The sequence below is a fragment of the Somniosus microcephalus genome, chromosome 2 (assembly GCF_052327205.1).
Source record: "Somniosus microcephalus isolate GS21.2 chromosome 2, FLI_Smic_1.0, whole genome shotgun sequence".
Taxonomy (NCBI): domain Eukaryota; kingdom Metazoa; phylum Chordata; class Chondrichthyes; order Squaliformes; family Somniosidae; genus Somniosus; species Somniosus microcephalus.
In genome coordinates, this window is record NC_140988.1 from 40,368,694 (window position 1) to 40,387,769 (window position 19,076).

The following is a 19,076-nucleotide window of genomic DNA, read 5'->3' on the forward strand; positions in this document are numbered from 1 at the left end:
ATGCGTTGCAAGGAAACGACAGTAAGGATTACTGAGACATGGCTACAGAAAAATCAGGACTGGGAGTTAAACATTGCAGCGTATACCATATTTAGAAAAGATAGAGAGAAAAAGGGGAGGTGGAGTAGCTGTACTTATTAGGGATAACAATGGCAGTAGAAAAATGTGACGCAGCTATCAGCAAGACAAAAATATAGATAGAGATAAAAGATAATAAAGGATCAATCACACTAACAGGTGTAGTCTACAGACCACCTAATAATGGAAGGGAGGCGGAGGAAGAAATATGCAGACAAGTTAGGGAAATGAGTAAAACACATCGAATAATAATCATGGGGGATTTCAACTATCCCGATATTAATTGGACAGAAGAATTAGATAAAGGGGATAAGGGAATGGAGTTCCTACAATGTGTACAGGACTCCTTTCTAACCCAATATGTAATAAACCCAACAAGGGAGGATTCGCTATTGGATCTAGTAATGGGGAATGATCCAGATCAGCTAAGTAAAAGTAGGGGAACATCTAGGCAATAGTGACCAGAATATAATACGCTTTAAGATGATAATTGAGAAGGAAATAAGTATGACGAAAACCAGGGAATTAGATAGAGAAAAGCTGATTTTATGGGGCTGAGAATAGAACTTGGAAAAATAAAATGGGCAACAATAGTGGCAAACAACGATGTAGAACAGCAATGGGAAACATTTAAACGGTGTTCAACAGAGTGCAGGAAAAATATATTCCGCTAAAAGGAAAGAACAAACTAAACACTAATGAGACTCCATAGATGAATAAAGCCGTAAGGGAATAATTGAGGGCAAGGAAAGAGGAATACATTAAGTACAGAGATAGCAGGGGAGTGCATGATAAGGGAGAATACAAAGAGATTAAGAGGGAAGTAAAAAAAAAAAATTAGGAAGGCAAAGAGGAACTATGAAATTAAATTATCAAGGAACATAAAACAAAATAGTAAAATATTTTACAGGCACATCAATAAAAAAGGAAGGTTGGGATGGGAATAGGGCCATTAAGGGATAGACAGGATAATACCACAGATAACAAAAGAGAGATTGCAGAAATATTAAATAATTATTTTGCTTCAGTATTTACCGGGGAGATAGAACAGGTGGACATGACATTGGACGATGAGATCAGTAATGAGATAAGTGCAATTAAAATAAAAAAAGAGGGGATATATTAAATAAACGAATCAAACTCCAGATAAAACCTATGGTCCGGATGGATTGCATCCACGCATTTTAAAAGAAACTGGGGAAGAGATAGCAGAGGCATTACTACACATTTAATAATTCAACAACAACTGTATTTATATAGCACCTTTAACGTAGTAAAACATCCCAAGGCGCTTCATAGGAGTATTGATAGACAAAACATTTGGCACCGAGTCACATAAGGAGAAATTAGGGCAGGTGACCAAAAGCTTGGTCAAAGTAGTAGGTTTTAAGAAGCGTCTTAAAGGAGGAAAGAGAGGTAGCGAGGCGGAGAGGTTTAGGCAGGGAATTCCAGAGCTTAGGGCCTAGGCAACAGAAGGCACGGCCACCAATGGTTGAGCGATTATAATCAGGGATGCTCAAGAGGCCAGAATTAGAAGAATGCAGATTTTCAAAAGGCCTTCGATAATGATACCCCATAATAGACTGATGAACAAGGTCTGAGAATGCAGAGTCAGGGGACAAGTAACAGAATGGATAGCTAGCTGGCTTCAAGACAGAAAGCAGAGAGTTGGGGTAAAGAGTAGCTATTCACAGTGGCAGAAGGTTCCACAAGGATCAGTGCCGGAACCACTTTTGTTCACAATTTATATTAACGATTTCGACTTTGGAATCAAAAACACAATGTCTAAATTTGTGGATGACACCAAATTTTTTGTTTTTTGGGGGGGGGGGGGGGGGGGTGGTTAGTCAATACTGAGGAGGACTGCAACAAATTACAGGACATTAATAAACTTGCAGAATGGGCATATAATTGGCAAATGAAGTTCAAAACAGATAAATGTGAGGTATTACATTTTACTAGGAAGAATAGGGAGGTCACTTATTACTTGGAGGGTGCGATTCTAGGTGGGGTCAAGGAACAAAGGGATCTGAGTACAAATACATAAAGTTGCGACTCAGGTTAGCAAGGTCATAAAAAAAGCAAACCAAGCACTCTGGTTTATTTCTATTTCTAGAGGTATAGAATTGAAAAGTAGGGAAGTATTGCTAAACCTGTATCGAACCTTGGTTAGACCACACTTGAGTACTGCGTACAGTTCTGGTCGCCATATTATAAAAATGATATAGAGGCACTGGAGAGGGTGCAGAGAAGATGTACAAGGATGATACCAAAAATGCAAAGGTATACATATCAGGAAAGGATGAACGGGCTGGGTCTCAAAAGGCTGAGGGGTGACCTAATAGAGGTCTTTGAAATGATGAAAGGTTTTGATAAGAGTGGATATAGAGAGAATGTTTCCACTTGTGTGGAAGAGCATAACTAGAGGCCATCAATATAAGATAGGCACCAAGAAATCCAATAGGGAATTCAGAAGAAACTTCTTTACCTAGAGAGTGGTGAGAATGTGGAACTCGCTACCACAGGGAGTGGTTGAAGTGAATAGTATCGATGCATTTAAGGGGAGGCTAGGCAAGCATATGAGGGAGAAGGGAATAGAGGGTTATGCTGATAGATTTAGATGAGGAAAGACGGGAGGAGGCTCGAGTGGAGCATAAACGACGGCATGGACTGGTTGGGCCAAAAGGCCTGTTTCTGTGCCGTATATCCGATGTAATCCTATGAACAAACAAAGCCAGAGTTCTGAACTGCAGCCTGACCTACAACTGAACCCACCATTCATTTCAAGAATCCACCGCAATTACGCCGAGTGTTAAAGGAGACACGCCTATTTAACCATGAGCGGTGCCAAGGGAGATTCATTAATATATTAAAAGTCTTGCCCTGCATGCATTTTTTGTAAATGTAACAGTCATTTGTAATTTTAATCAAATTTATAATTATTCCCAAAACTTAATCTAATTCATACTTTTTTTTTTTTTTAAACTTACCTCTGGGTGATTCTAATACATGATTGTCCACTGACTTCCACTTTCTCAAGAGCTGCAGCAGACCAAGTTGGGTAAAATAAGCTAAAAGCAAATAAATAGCTTCAAGTCAAGTGTATAATGTTTAAACTTGTTAAACAATGATTTTTGCAATTAAGGTAATTGCACTTTTAACCTCCTGTACTCCACTCTTTTTCTTACAGATGTAAAGTAATATTAAAATATGTTCGTTTCATCTCCCTCCATCCAAACAATTGAAATGTTCCAAGCTTTACAACTTCTGACCAGTCAAACAAATCCAGGATTTCAGATCTGCAGCCCAGCCTGTAACTGACCCTGCATTGATTTCATGAATGCAGAGCCCTAAAGTAACTCACACTTGCATTGCATTTTACATGGTTTAATGTTCCTTTCCTTAGGAAAACAGCTTTTACTCACCATGAGCAGCACCACTGGACATTCACTAATAATCTATATATTATTACATTTGGTATGTCCTGTTGCATGCCATTGAAAAGTCCCATGTAACCCTTTCACCAGTATTGCCTGTAGGTAATGCTTTCCTAAATAGGGTTTTCCAATGTCATGATGTGTCACTGCTTTAAGTTTGGATGCTTTCAATCGGAGTGCAGTTGTGGGCTCTGGCCACAAAATGGTGCTACAGAGCAGTTTTTAAACTTTGTGAACCCCCAGCACATAGCCCATGCCGATTCTCCGCTGTGCAGTAAGTAGCAAGGCAAGTAATTACTTTTTTTTTCCCCCACTAACCTTTGCCCTTTTTCCAGGTACAGTCCCCATCACTCACACCGTCTGTGCTTATCACGAATAGTCAGCTATATCGGGCAAATGGCACTATTCATTTCTCATTTCTATAAGCGCCACTTAAAACGTATTAAACGCGCCGGCTAGTTCGTGCAGCTGAGTAATTACCGATTTAAAAGTTCCGCTGATTTCAGGCAAAGTCAGGTCTTCAAGGTGTTTCAATCAGCTGTTTCCAGTTAACAACGATGGGAGGCAGTCAGGAAGTGAAGACTTCGGGCAGTTTCAATCGGTGTATTTCATAAGACCTTTATTTGTATTTTAAATGGGCCTACTGCCCGACACAGGCGGACAATCGAGCTGCCCAGCAGTATGCAGCTGCAGCAATGGGGAATGGGCCGGTAAGTCATGCCCCACCATTTTCGGGGCGCTACCGCCCTGTTTCCACCAGGCAGGAGGCATCGAAATCTATCCCAACTTTTGTCTCCACGGGCCTATTACCATCTCGTCTGGCTTCGAATACCTTTTATTGTCTCTTTTGTTCGATCGCAGCCTTGCCTTCGATCTATTTTCTTTTCTTTCCAGTTTTGAAGAAGGGTTTCGACCCGAAACGTCAACTCAAATTTCTCTCCACGGATGTTGCCTGACCTGCTGAGTTTTTCCAGCATTTTCTGTTGTTATTTCCAACATATTCTATGTTCGGCACAGGAGATTCCCTATTATATTAAATAAATTGCATTTAACATGTCATGGCAATCAATCAAATTTATGCTGCAGACTTTTTGAAGTCGATTGGGTGCGATACAAACTTTATTCCACCTTAAGCAAATTTCTTCCAGCTGTCTGGGTGACATAAAAACTTATTTATTGCGAATAATGCAAATTTATTAATCGGATTCATTCATACCTTAGTTTGTTAGAAGAGCAGAACGGTGGCATAGTGGTTAGCACTGTTGCCTCACAGCGCCAGGGACCCGGGTTCGAATCCGGCCTCGGGCGACTGTCTGTGTGGAGTTTGCACATTCTCCCTGTGTTTGCGTGGGTTTCCCTCCGGGTGCTCCGGTTTCTTCCCACAGTCCAAAGATGTGCGGGTTAGGTTGATTGGCTATGATAAATTGACCCTTAGTGTTAGGGGGATTAAATACGTGGGTTACGGGGATAGGGTGGGATATGTGTTGGTGTAGGGATTACAGGGATCGGGTGGAATATGTGTCGGTGCAGGCTCGATGGGCCGAAATGGCCTCTATCTGCACTGTGGGGTTTCTGTGATTCTGTGAAAGCTAGCAAAGCAAACCGAATTACTCAAAAATACTTCAAAATACTTCCACCTACCACTCCCATTTGCAGTAACTGAAATTACTAATGTAAAATTTAAAAATAAAAACATGAAAAAAACTCATTTCACAATAACATGATTAAACTTACCTATTAAATTGCTCTTTGGTGTGTTTGAGCAGCTTCTCCCAAAAGCCTGGGCTTCAAGTTTAAACTTTGACTTCAGGCCATCAGTCTGTTCGCTTCAGGCATATATTACAGAATAGGAGATCCCTGCAGTGTAAACATGTGTAACGTGCACGACTTCACCACCATAGGTCAGCAGGATTTTCTCACTGTTGGTCCGGCAACAGGATTTTTGACTGACTTCCTTTCTTCCAAATGATTCCAAAACAGACTAGAGAACATGTTTTTTCTCTACAGCTACAGTTTACATCTTAACTAACTTAGCTGAATTAAAAACCTTCTTCGGTTTTACCTCAGGAGAAAGCCACACAGCAACTTTGTTGTTTATACTTGTAGCTTGAACGAAGAATTTATTTTTCTCAAGGCATGTCCCTCAAGTTAGCTTTAGAATTTTTCCAACTGATAGCAGGACTGTGTGTCCTCTGCTTGCATTGAGTAGTAGAGTGGAAGACCGAGAAGGGGAGAGTACGATAATCAGTGGGGAGAAATAACTAAGGAAGGATATACTTGCCTTAGAGGTGGTGCAACAAAAGTTCACCAGATTGATTCCTAGGATGAGAGGGCTGTCCTATGAGGAGAGGTTGAGTAGAATAGGACCATATTCTCTGGAGTTAAGAAGAATGAGAGGTGATCTCATTGAAATGTATAAAATTCTAGAGGGATTGACAGGGTAGATGCTGAGAGGTTGTTTCCCCTAGCTAGAGAGTCTAGAACTAGGGGGTCATAGTCCTAAATGGCTGACCCCTTATCCTGAGACTGAGATGAGGAGAAATTTCTTCACTCGGAGGGTTGTGAATCTGTGGAATTCTCTAACCCAGAGGGCTGTGGATGCTCATTCGTTGAGTATAGTCAAGACGGAGATCGATAGATTTTCGGGCACTGAGGGATATGGGGATAGGGCGGAAAAGTGAAGTTGCTGTAGAAGTTCAACCGGTGATCTTACTGAATGGCGGAGCAGGCTCGAGGGGCCGTATGGCCTACTCCTGCTCCTATTTCTATAAGAAAGACAGATAAATAGTGTGTTAGGTAGGGAGGCAAAGAACAAGTGTGTACTGTTGTTCCCGGACTTCAGCCTCCCCCTCCCGTTTCCAAACCCATGTTTACCAGCCATGCCACTTGACCCATTCACAGCAGTCAGCTCCACCTCGACCAGCCCATTCGCTTGTTTTCACCAGTAGGCACCCCTTCCTTACACGGTCCCATCCTATCAGCCTGGGTCCTAACCAGAAGGCAATTTTAAGCACGAAACTCAGTTTAATTATCATATTTGCTGACTGTACAGTAGTTGTTCACCGAAATATCATCAACAGCCTAGATTATGCGATTCAGTCCTGGAGTGGGGCTTGAATCTACAAACTTCTATCCCTTCCGATACTAGGGCATCTGCATATGCAAAATAGCAATGGCAGCCCTCTGGTGGGTGATTCCAGCTCCTTTTTTTAAAAACATTCTTTCTTCCAGCTGCTGCCTGGCCTAACCTAATCCAGGTCACCTGAAGTGCTCTCGGGTCTGCCCGTGGCCTTGCAATCAGTTGTGACGCGCTGATGTTTTCGGCCACCTTCTCTAAGCCTTCCCTCCCACCGACTATCCCACTCTCCCCGTGCATTCAGGCTTGACTCCAGTACTCTGACTATGCTTCTGGCTGTGGTAACATCACAGTAGACCCCCTAGTAATGTCTTTTTAAATAGTGTGTGTGTTGGGGGTGGGAAAAGTAGAAACCGAGTTGTGAATTAATTTCAGAGTTCTGGATAATGTTATACACTGCTCAGTCTTTGCTTGTTTGGTTTATGAAGTCACTGGAACCCTCCTGTTGTAGATTTATTATTCACACAGAGAAAATAAAAGCAAACACATGCCACTCATAAGGGATGACTGGACAAGTTATGGAGGTCCATCATGGCGCGATGTTCTGGAATTATTATTCAGACCCGGTCAAAAGCCGAAATGATTAAACTAGATTATTCACACATTTGGTCTTCAGTGCAATTACATAAAGGGCAAATGCAAAACAAAATCACCTAACAATTTAACCAACACACTTTATCCGAAAAGTAAAAGTATACATTTTGCAAAATTACAGTTTCATGGAGCATATTATGCTCAGTTTACTGCACAAACTAGGAATTTTAAACAAAGGAAAGTATTGCTAAAATAGGAGGTGCAAGATCTTACTGAATATAAACAGTTAATATATACACAAGTTCTGGGGAAGCTCAGATTGTCAGTTGTTTTTGTTAACATAAGGGACGTGAAAATGCAACCAATCCTCTTTTATCCGACAATACATCAAAACACTGTACGTCAGTTTTCATGACTTTGCTTTCAAGTTCAAATTAAAACTGAGCACCATCTTCAAAGCCAGATACATTGAGTACACAAACTGCTCAACTAATATATAACTCGGATGTATCAGCAAGAGCCATCCAACCCATCTGTACATTTAATTAGCACTATTATGTGGTGCCATTTTTCAAGGGTAAGCGGAAAATGATTCAGACATTTACTAAAGTTGTAAATTAATTACAAATTGGTGTATGTAAAATAATACATAATAGCACTTCAATTCACCAAGTTGATTTTGTACATCAAACAAATTCACCATGGTTTTCTTAAAATTGTTACCACCAAATTACTTGGTCGTCTTTGGCAGGTTTGTGGTCACATCACATCTGAAAACACTTCCAAAGTCCAAAAAGAACTAGCATGCAAACCACTGGCAGGTTTAGAGTCAGCGATATACGGCACACAAGATTAACAAAGACTTCCTTTGCCATCAATTAAGGAAACTCGTTTTCCGTTGTGGTATTAGGACATTACACTAGTTGCCCGATTATCCAGTCTTTATGCAATTTACTTGATTAAAAACACCCTGCCTCTTATTATTCACTACCATATTATGGTCACAACATTCTCAGCCTCTCTCTTGCTTTGAATGCCAATGGTGCTTGCTCACCAGGTCAAAAAGTAGCATACAGCAAGCAGAAATAGCAGCTGCAGAAACGGCCTACCTTAGAATGATATCCTGGGGCATAAATCAAACATAGGTCATATTCAGCTAAGGGACAGAGAACACTGTTAATATAGTAAAACAAATGGTGTTGAGAATGAGGGGAAAGAAGTATTTGTCGTCAGCCAGAACAGATAACACCCTAGGGAAAAAAAATCTAATTGTTATTTGGCATACAAGTGTTTACATTGCACCGCTTCAAGGGAGGTTATCAACTACAGTATGAGGCACACCCTGCAGTACATGGCCAGAGGAATCAGATTTGACTGCCACTAATAGCAAGTTTTGAACCGATTAATGATTTTACTCTGACTGAAGCAAAGCCAAAACACAGTCACATTTACAGCTGGAGGGAGAAGGGTAAACAGGAGCAATTCTGTCTTATGGTAAAGGAACGTTAACTGGCAAAACAACCTAAGGTGGCGTATGGGTCTTAACCCATGACCGCTGCTGTGAAGGACCATACCTGTGCTTCCAAGCAAAAGTTTTCTTGGCCCTACAGATCTTGAAGCATTTCTCCCGGTCGTACTCTCGCAATTTAGTTTAAAGTAATTTTGCAGATTTACCTTTCCATATAGTTCACTATTTTATTTACCTCTATAAAAAGACCCCTCTCAGACACTTCCTGTCAAGGCTGAAAAGTTTTTTTAATCCTCTCTCATAACTCACACTTTTGACATTAGGGATAAGAGCCTAAGAAACAGGAGCAGGAGTCGGCCAATCGGTCCCTCGAGCCTGCTCTGCCATTCAATAAGATCATGGCTGATCCAATCTTGGCCTCAACTCCACTTTCCCGCTCTCTCCCCATACCCCTCGACTCCCCTGTAGCTCAAGTATCTGCCTATCTCTGCCTTGAATATATTCACTGACTCAGCCTCCACAGCTCTCTGAGCGAGAGAATTCCAAAGATTCACGACCCTCAGAGAAGAAATTCCTCCTCATCTCCGTCTTAAATGGGCGACCCCTTATCCTGAAACTGTGCCCCCTAGTTCTAGATACCCCCACTAGGGGAAACATCCTCTCTGCATCTACCCTGTAATCCCTCTCAGAATCTGATATGTTTCAATAAGATCAAACATATAAGATCAGCCTCACGGCACTGCCTCCAGCACTTGAATGTCTTCCTTGTGTTTCGATGACCAGAACTAGACACAGATTCAAGCTATGTGGGATTTAGAAACACACACACACCTGGCTCTTTATCTTTGGTATTTCTGAATCCCACATTATTATTGAACTTGATTATTCTGTGGTCACTGACCCCCCAAGGATGAGACTTCCATTTCTTGTATGTTATCTGGGTTATGTAGATACCAAATCGAGATAAGCACCACCTTTTGTGGCTTTCCTGACATAAGGGGTCATGAAGCAGTCATGCATCACATTCACCAACTGTGACTCTAAACCACTTGAGGTTTCCCAATTTATATTAGTTTGTTTGTTTGAAGTTATCCATTAGAATAACTCCCCTGTTCTCACAAACCCTTCCTATCTCTTCATGAAGCAAATTGTCTTCTTTCTTATGTTGACCTGATCGTCTGTAGCAATGCCCATGTTAACTTTGTTTTTTTTTAAATATACATTAGTGATGTCTAACCAGAGCAGTTAATTGTGTAGCATTCCACCTCCCACAGCTTCATATAGGGCTACAACCACCTCCTTCTCTATCCACTCTATACCCTTAATGTTATATTTGTTACAATTTTCTGGAATCAGCCACATTTCTGATATTCCTACGACACTCTCTAGTTCCCTACTGTCACAACGGCCTCCAGTTACAGCATCTTATTTTTAGCATTCATATATTTATTGAAGATTTGCCTTCTTTCTTGGACTCGTGTCTGCCTTTTCGTCTTTAGTTCATGAATGTCTTTGAGTTTGTGTTCACTTCACACATTGATTACATTCCACCCTTTGTAAGATTGGTTTGGTATTCAATCTCTTCATCCCCCCGCGCCACCCTCCCACCACCACATATCTAAATGATTCTCAATAGCTGCTAGATGTTCCTTACAAGATCATTGTTTTTGCTTGGTTTAGGTGCAGTCCATCTTTCCTGCACTAGCCCTTTTGATTCTGAACATCTTTCCAGTTAGCTATAAGAGCAGCAGGTATTTTTATATACACACACACCAGTTGACAGCCACTCATTTACATCCCCAATTATCTTAATAAACTCCCCTCCTTATCGAAACACCGGAAGTATGCCAGAGAACAATACTTTGCATCCTCTATCTTTGAGTTTAAGGCGATCCTTACTCTTGGGGCTTTAGAGACTCCTTCTACGCAGACCACCACAACTGGGTCCCTTCCTATCTCCTTCAGTATCCCTTCTAACTTTTCCTCACTATATACTGCCCTAGCCCCAGTTACAGAATTTACTATCCTACAGGTCCTTACAACAAACATGGCTATCCACTTTCCTGAGCAGAGAGTTCACAATGACTACAATTTCTCTATGACTTACAAGCTGAATCTTTATCCATGCTATCTTCTGTAGTTTTCCAGCTATTTCTTCCTCCATGTCCTGGTTTCTCTCTACATTGTTGAATAGTGCCAGATATTGGTTAGTTACTGCAATTGAGAGTCACTTCAGAGGCCTTTTTGCTTTTCTTGCTAAGTTTACCAACTTAATCCATCCAATATCCCCATTTTCTTGGCTTTCCTCACCACCCGTCTCCAATTCCTGGCAAATGTGTCCCTGACTGTTGAGTCTTCAGCTCCAATCCCTGATGGTTCACGAGGTCCAATGCTCATCCAGCTTATTTCACTGACACCGTGATGACTGACTTACTGAGTTTAGTACTATTTGCTCATCCTCAAGGCCCTCACTTTTTTCTGCCCTTGTTAAGTTCCTCTACTCTCCTCTCTAACACTAGATCCTTTTCCTTGAGCTTTTTTTAAAAAAAAATCAGCAAACAATCTTCCCATCTCTTCACCCATCTATTATAACTGACCTACTCATTCAGAAACATCCCACAACAACACCTCATAGTCTTCATCTTAATTATACTTCTCTTGGCTGCTCCCTTTTCATTTTACTGACCTCATTGGTCCCCTTTTACTTTTTCCATTTACACCCTTTTAAGTTTATTTATCTCTAGGGATGTAGGAGACTCTTGCCAGGCCAAATTTATTGTCCATCCCTATTTGCCCCAAGGTGTAGGTGGTGGGCTTGCTCCTTGAACCGCTGCAGTCCCTGTGGTGATGGTGCTCTCACAATGGGTGTTTGGTAGTGAATGCCAAGATTTTGACCCAGCAACAACAAAGGAATGGCAGTATATAGCCAAGTCAGGATGGTGAGAGACTTCTCTCGGTTACCCCATTTTTAAACAGGTGCTACTTTACAATTTTAGCTCCTCATCTCTTTCTCACAGGTCCTTCCTTTTGATTTGGCTACTCTCGACTGTTCCCTTTTGATTTTAGCTTATTTTAGGCGCGCTCAATTTTCTTCTGCCAATTGCTGCCCATTTTTAAATTCCTTGGGCTAAAGTGCCCTTTTGAATTCTCCGTTCCTTTCTGAATTCACCTAGTCTTGCTGGTACTTTACCCTTTCCATTCCCGTAACCATCTTCTATACATCCAAGATCACCTCTCGGAAGTCTCCTTTCCACACAAAATTTTCTCCAGTCTTTCCTCGTAACACAGTCCTTTGAGACTAGGGATCAGTCCTGTGGCTGCTATTTGTAATGTCTCTAGTGCTTGAATGTCTCCCTTGTGTCTTTGTAACCAGAACTGAAGACAGTGCTCAAGGTGCAGTCTGACCAAAGCACTGTACAGTTTGATCATGACTTCCTCGGATTTATACTCTACTGTTTTGGGTATATAGTTCAACATTCTATTAGCTTGTTGATTGCTGCTTTGCATTGGTTGGACATGTTGAGCATCGACTAAGACTCCTGGGTCTTTTTAATCTTTATCCTTGGCTACTTCAACACCATTTATGGAGTGTGCGTTACCCATTTTTCCTTCGTATGTGCAGAATTTTAAACTTGTCTTCATTAAATGTCATCTGCCTTTGTTCTGCCACCCACATATTTTGTCCAACCCATTGAGCTCCCTCCTCAGTTTCCAGCACCCCTCACCCCTCCTAGTTTATTATCTGCAAATTTGACCACTTCACATTGAGTTTCTCATGGAGTCCATCACCTTTGCTTCTTTTGCAGGATGGTCCATTTTAAGCATTTATGCACTTCAATGTTTTGAAATGTCTTCACATGGGATGACAGGAACCATCTTCAAAAGGCAGCTTTGCCAGTCACCTCACTGCACAACTTTCTAACCCACTAAGCCACCACAAAGGTTCCGGAAATGCTGTAGTTTGCTCGACTATACACAAGTAAATGAGGGTGAAAGATTTTAAAAATAAAATGAACCAATATGTGGGTCTGATGGTTTGTGCTCTCAAATTCAGTCACATCTGGGATCACAGAATAAATAGATTTATTTAAAAACAGAACCTTAAAATCTGTGTTCAGCCTTCAAAACCTGCATAAAGCTACTATGTATTTTAGCTGAAATCAATAATACACAATGTGCCTTGTGTAGGTCCTTCCACCATTCTCATGCTTACAGCACATGCCCATTGTATAAGCAATGATGAAACTCAGATTTGGGGTGACAACAGCTATAAGGGAGTGCCTGGTGGCTGGGTATATCCAGGGTTCAGTGCCTGCAATGATCGGGTCACAGAGATGCAAGCAGCTACTGCTAAAACTCTGCATTGCCAACTGTGGAACCGCCACTCAATGAGATATGGCGCATGTCTATGCGGTGGTAAGGATGATGGTGGCAAAGCATTCACACATCTTATGGCGAGTTGTGCTATTCACAGTGCTGCTAAAGAGGATCTCCTGGTACCTGCTGTCTACCTAGCAAGTGCTCAAAACCCATGCTCAGCAGTTTCCAATCGATCAGCTGCTGACTGCTCTTCTCATTAAGCTGGAGATAAATAGGGGTCACTTCGGGATTCAGATGGCTCCAAGGCGACATGTCTGATGACAAACTTGGAACTAAGTCAGCTCTCCATGGTAGACTCGGCAATCCGATTTCTGAACCAGGCCTTCAGCCACATAGGCGCCATGCTCTGGAATTCACTCCCTAAACCCCTTCACCTTTCCATGTCCATCTCATCTTTTAGGACCCTCCACTTCTTTGACCAAGCTTCGCTCACCCCTCCTACCATCTCCTTCTTCGGTTCAGCGTCCATTTATGTCTGATTATGCCTCTGTGAAGCACCTTTGAACATTTTTCTATGTTAAAGGTGCTATATAAATGCACATTGTTGTTCTAACATCTAAGCTGTACCCTATCTTGCACCATTGTCCAATTATCCCTTAAAAATATTGCCACCTCGGGAGAACAATTATGAACTAAATACCAATTTCTTCCAAATTATAGGCATTTTACTAAGACGAAAGGGAGACATTCAAGCACTAGAGACATTCCAAAGAGCAGCCACTGGACTGATCCTTGGTGTCAAAGGTTTGTGTAAAAGACTAGGGAAAATTGTGTCTGGAAAGGAGACATTTTAGAGGTGTATATAAAATAGTTACGGGAATGGAAAAGATAATCCCAGAAAATTACTTAAGATATGCTCTCGAGTGTCAACGTGGCCTTTATAGGAGCCACATTCCAGTAGTCAAGGTCTTTTTCATAGACTGGTTTATGAAAATCTTAGAACAGCTGGGAGTCTTTAGACTGGAAAGTAAAATTGTAGGGAAATCTTTCTTCCAACCCTTGGGCTGATATTAGTTGACACCTTTGTAGACCCCTATGAGACTTTTACAAAATCCTTTCCGGTCACCCTTTCAGCACAGTGGTCTCTCAGATGCTGTATTATCCAGAATTAGCTTACTCTGCTTTATGCATCAGTAGAAGTCTCACGGTGATCAGATATGTGGGGCAGTATTCTGAACGATATGCGCTTACCCCCCTCGAACCGTGACCATCAATACGCTGCGTCTGGAGAGGATCGCCATCTGGGACACACATATAGCAAAATTCAGACCCACCTGCACGATGGGACTTTCCTTTTGTTGGTGGAAAGCACCTTAAATGGTCCAGTAAAAGCAAAGGGATTTTTCAATGCTGGGCTCTGCAATAGTATTCTGGAATTAAAGATTTCCATCAGTACTCAGTGATCACCAAGATAAAGAACTTCAGAATGAATATAGTTGGCCTAAGGTGTGATCCTGCATTTCCTTAGAGAGAAACTTTCAATATGGCCAGTGGCACAGTGATTTAGAACTTTGGGAACAGTAAAATACCTCCCCCCCAACTACTGAAACAGACATGACTGTTTCTAACTGGACTCGGGAGACAAGACAGTCTTGATCACCTTCGAAAGAGCAGCACTGAATGAAGAGGACCACATAAAATGAAATCAGCTGAGAGTTAGGAGCTGAACTAAATATGAAAATTTAAATCCAACTTAAAAGGTCCTTTTTGCAACACAAATTCTGTTTTGACCAATACAATTATCCTTTGATAACAAAGTCTTCTTCAGTGATTAGGTTAAGGAAACTTTCCTGAAGTTCAAGCACAATTCTTGGTCTGACAGCAAAGTCAAAGCTGTTGCTCAGGCACCACCTGCAAGAGGCTCTTAAACAGTGGAACTGTTATAAGCTCAGGCGCCCTGGATCTGATGCTGCAACAACCAAGAGTCTGCTTACAAGTTATGGTTACTTTTTGTGCTTATTCCTTCACCGATACCAGTAACGGTGAGACATGGCAAAAGCCTGCTTCTCCCAAAGAGGGCCTGGTTACCAAACCCAATCCTCATTCTGCTTCTTCCCAGGCTGCACAGAAGAGGAAAAACTGCATTCCGACCAAACTCTTTATCCCTACGTTGTATTGTGTGGATGATACTGACAGTCACCTCAGCTTGGATGATCTTGCCAAAGATATAGCCGCTGTTGTTTCATTCTCCTCTTGAACAGTTTATAATATCTGCAGGCGGCAATGTTGTGGTGAGAAGGAGGTGCCCATGACACAGGATTGAACAGTTATTGGGGACCTGCTGAGGATACAAAATTTGAAACCCAGACTACGCATACAATTCCGAGGAAAATGAAACTACTAGAATTTCAGATAAACAGGTCAAAAGTATGGGGAGGGGGGGTGGCAGGAGGAGCGAACAGCCAGATTACTGTGGGACTTAAAGAAAAATAACTGAAATTGTCTACCAGTGGTGGCACTGTTTTAGGGAGGGGAAGGGAAGGCCACATGAATTTTGATCAAAAACATTTCATTAAGTGACTAATATCGTTTGTATTGTGCAAGATAAGTAAGACATCTTATTCATGGTACATAGAGCATAACAAATTAAAAAGTTAACTTCTTTAAAAAATCCAATTATTTAACTATCATGAAATATCTGTGTTTGCAAGCTCTCCTGATGGCTCAGCTGTTTAAGGCAGTGGAGTCATGCAGATGAGGAAGGGCCCAGGTTTGATTCCATCTGGGCTGAATTACCAAATCAACATACAGCATTATTATGTCTTGTTAAATGTGTTTATCTCCCTCGAAATACTTCATCTGGTCAATGAGAGTGGGCACCAGTGATGAGTTGATGATAACCTTTAAAGTTAAAACAGATTTTTCACACTATGAAGAAACATATTTTGCAAAAGTGGCCAGCAAAATGTTTGGTTTGATTACTGTATTTTAAACAAAGTGAAAAAGTATTATTGCAACTGGTTGCAAGATATGCAGTACTTTTGCTTAATAAAATGAGCATTGATAATAAATAACACCAATCTACATAGAAAACAAGGAGACAAAAATATATTTTGTAAACATATTTGTCAATGAATAGAAATTGAAAAGTTGTGTCCAAAATAAAACATAAAAAGGAAAACATCTGCCTCTTTACTACTATACTAACTGGCCGTGTTATGCTTAGACACCAAGGTTGTAGATACCGCACTGTAGTTGTTATAGTAGAGAGACAGACTTTTCCCATTTACACATTTTGGGGAGCGTTCATTTACCTCAAATGAAATGCTACAATGGACCCAATTTATAGTGAATATAAATAGGGCAACTGCCAGCTCGTGTCCACTGGAAAATGTTTTATTTTGTTAGCTGTCTTAGCAGTTTGCAACTAACTCATGCACGTATAGTGCTAGTGCACACTGGGAGTCTGAACAGTGTGAGAGTGTTTATGAACAATGCTATTTAAGGAGTTTATGGCTCAATGTCTCCAGGCTGTAAAACCGTCAACAATGGTTATAATGCTGATCTAGTGATTCACCCTGTAAAGTGCACCAATGCACACCGCGCAAAAAACACCATCAAACTCAGCTGGGGTGCATTCCACGGTGAAGTAACCTGCTGGCCTTTATAGATCAGGTTCACTTGTTAAGAATGGCCACTTTTGGTGGGTACCAAACCAAAACACAGACGATCATAGCTCTGTACGTGTCACTGTGCTTCGGAAAGCAGGAGAGGAGAAAATCAGTATGAAAAAAAATATATTGATGTTCCAGAAGGTGGCAGGATGCAGATCCATAGCTGTATTGCAATTCTCTTATATACTTCATATTCTCATGGATCTCAGCAATGTTCTGTGGAAGCACATAGCAAAAGGCAGGTGTTTCCCTACAGAGAGGGAGGGAGGAGTTTCAAAAAGAAAATCAAGGAGGAGGGCATCATCTTGAGCTACTCATTCACTTACCTTCTAAAAGGCAGTGTGGGGACAAGTTTCTTGCCTCTTTCTCATACAGGAAACCAGACACATTACAGAAATATAATACAAAATAATTTATTAATACAGATTACCCTCTTGCACAGAAAATGTAAGGTTATGTTTACATCCACCCACTCATACTGAATGTGCAATTGTACATCATTTTATTAACTATCAAAGAATTTTTTTATGCATCTGCCATTAAAATAAAACCAAATCAATTTTCTCTCACCCCGCCCCGCCCCTCCCCTGACTTTGGTGTTGCACTGAAGGGAGTGCGTTTTAATCCACAGGATTTCAGGATCAATTTTAAGTGGTATTTTTTCCCCCGTTAGTACAGCTCTTACCTGTTTCTGACGAATCTGTCTCAATCTCCTGTTCTTCAGCAACATCTTGCATCAAGTAAGTTTCATCATCGTAGACCAGTATCTGTGCTGCATAGCCCTGGTCAAGCCTGGCACTGGGAACTGGCTCCACGATGACTGCCGGGTAGCCTATACCCTTTTCTGCCTCCTACAGGGCAAAGTAGCACAAAACACATGAAGAATCGTAAAAATGCATCATAAAAATAGGCTACTCAGCACAGCAATGTTTTGTTATTTTTTTTTTTTAATTAAACTGATCTTGGATTGTTTGCATTCAGTCACTAAGTCACTCTCCGTGCTTTTTGGCATATCTGTCATTAATGAAACAGCTGATTTGTTAGTCTTAGCGCAATACTCCCACTAGCAACAGTGGCAGTCATGAAAAGAACAGCAGCCTTGATTGCTCTCTTCCCCTCGCTGAAGATTCCTGATTGAGAGACACTGACTTGGAACCAGGTCCAGGGAGAGGGGGGGGGGGGGAAGAGAGAGGGGGGGGGGGAAAGAGGGGGGGGGGAGAGAGAGGGGGGGGGGGAAAGAGGGGGGGGGGGAGAGAGAGGGGGGGGGAGAGAGGGGGGGGGGAGAGAGAGGGGGGGGAGAGAGAGGGGGGGGGAGAGAGGGGGGGAGAGAGAGGGGGAGAGAGAGAGGGGGGGAGAGAGAGAGGGGGGGAGAGAGAGAGGGGGGGAGGGAGAGAGAGGGGGGGAGGGAGAGAGAGGGGGGGAGGGGGGGAGAGAGAGAGGGGGGGAGAGAGAGAGGGGGGGAGAGAGAGAGGGGGGGGAGAGAGAGGGGGGGGGAGAGAGGGGGGGGGGGGAAGAGAGAGGGGGGGGGGGAAGAGAGAGGGGGGGGGGGGAAGAGAGAGGGGGGGGGGGAAGAGAGAGGGGGGGAGAGAGGGGGGGGGAGAGAGGGGGGGGGGGAGAGAGGGGGGGGGGGAGAGAGAGGGGGGGGGGGAAAAGAGAGAGAGAGGGGGGGGGGTGGGGGGGGAGAGAGACTGACTGACTGTGGTGGGGGCAGGGAGAGACAAAAATGATCTGAGCGTGTCCTGCACATGACATGGCTAATTAGGTGGAGCAAATCACCTTTTGTTGTTTCTATCTTATGTTCAGCCTTTAGATAAAATAAAACCCAGCACAACTCATTGTACATTAACAGCCATCAAAAAGAAAGCATCATCTGCCAAGTCTATTTACAAGATTTATTAATATTTATGGAAAATGGCATCACTTCATAAAAATTGTGTATATTGACTTAAAAAAAATATTTTTAAACGTAATCTATTTAGGAGCCAAGGTTTTACTTAGAAGGCCTTATGCTTAAGCAGATACAGAACATGATCTAATACAATTGTCAAGGTGGTTTGAATGTCAAATATCAAATGAATCCAGCAGCTTGTAAAACTGTTCCATTTATACCCAAGGTAGTTTCAAAGCTGGTACAGAGGGAAGGAAAGGAAAAATGTCCACTGTAGCCACCCGAATTTCCTACACTTTCAACACTGGTTCTTCCCATATTTACTTTAACTGCTTCTTAGGTAGCAAGAGAATTTCTACCGCTGATTCCAAATGTCTTCATCAACTGATCTCCACAAAATGACCACAGTAAGTAAACCTCTATATGAGCTACAATTGGCCCCAGCACCCCTGGACTAAGGAGGGGGGGGGGGTGCGGGGGGGATAAATCCAGAGTTCCTGATTCTACTTACTATCCAGTACCTCCTACAGAAAGTCCGTGT

At 42.1% G+C, this 19,076-nt stretch overlaps 1 protein-coding gene and 1 long non-coding RNA gene across 14 annotated transcripts in view; one reads left to right on the forward strand and one right to left on the reverse strand.

Annotated features, from left to right (window-relative positions):
- elf2a (E74-like factor 2a (ets domain transcription factor)) overlaps nucleotides 1–19,076 on the reverse strand; it is a 179,674-nt gene that overhangs the window by 41,136 nt on the left and 119,462 nt on the right. For 6 of the 8 annotated variants that reach the window (XM_086008521.1, XM_086008522.1, XM_086008519.1 and 3 more), the window contains one exon: nucleotides 17,333–17,498. In XM_086008521.1, coding sequence (XP_085864647.1) covers nucleotides 17,333–17,498 — 166 coding nt within the window. Of the gene's footprint in view, nucleotides 1–3,068; nucleotides 5,190–17,332; nucleotides 17,499–19,076 lie in introns of those variants that run through there. The other 2 variants (XM_086008531.1, XM_086008529.1) reach the window with 2 other exon arrangements.
- The window catches only part of LOC147122659 (uncharacterized), a 44,711-nt gene that overhangs the window by 5,217 nt on the left and 20,418 nt on the right, over nucleotides 1–19,076 (forward strand). For 2 of the 6 annotated variants that reach the window (XR_015081277.1, XR_015081294.1), the window contains exons 1-2: nucleotides 3,700–3,805; nucleotides 18,880–18,942. This is a non-coding gene — a long non-coding RNA (uncharacterized LOC147122659). Of the gene's footprint in view, nucleotides 1–3,699; nucleotides 3,806–18,605; nucleotides 18,943–19,076 lie in introns of those variants that run through there. The other 4 variants (XR_015081271.1, XR_015081289.1, XR_015081266.1 and 1 more) reach the window with 3 other exon arrangements.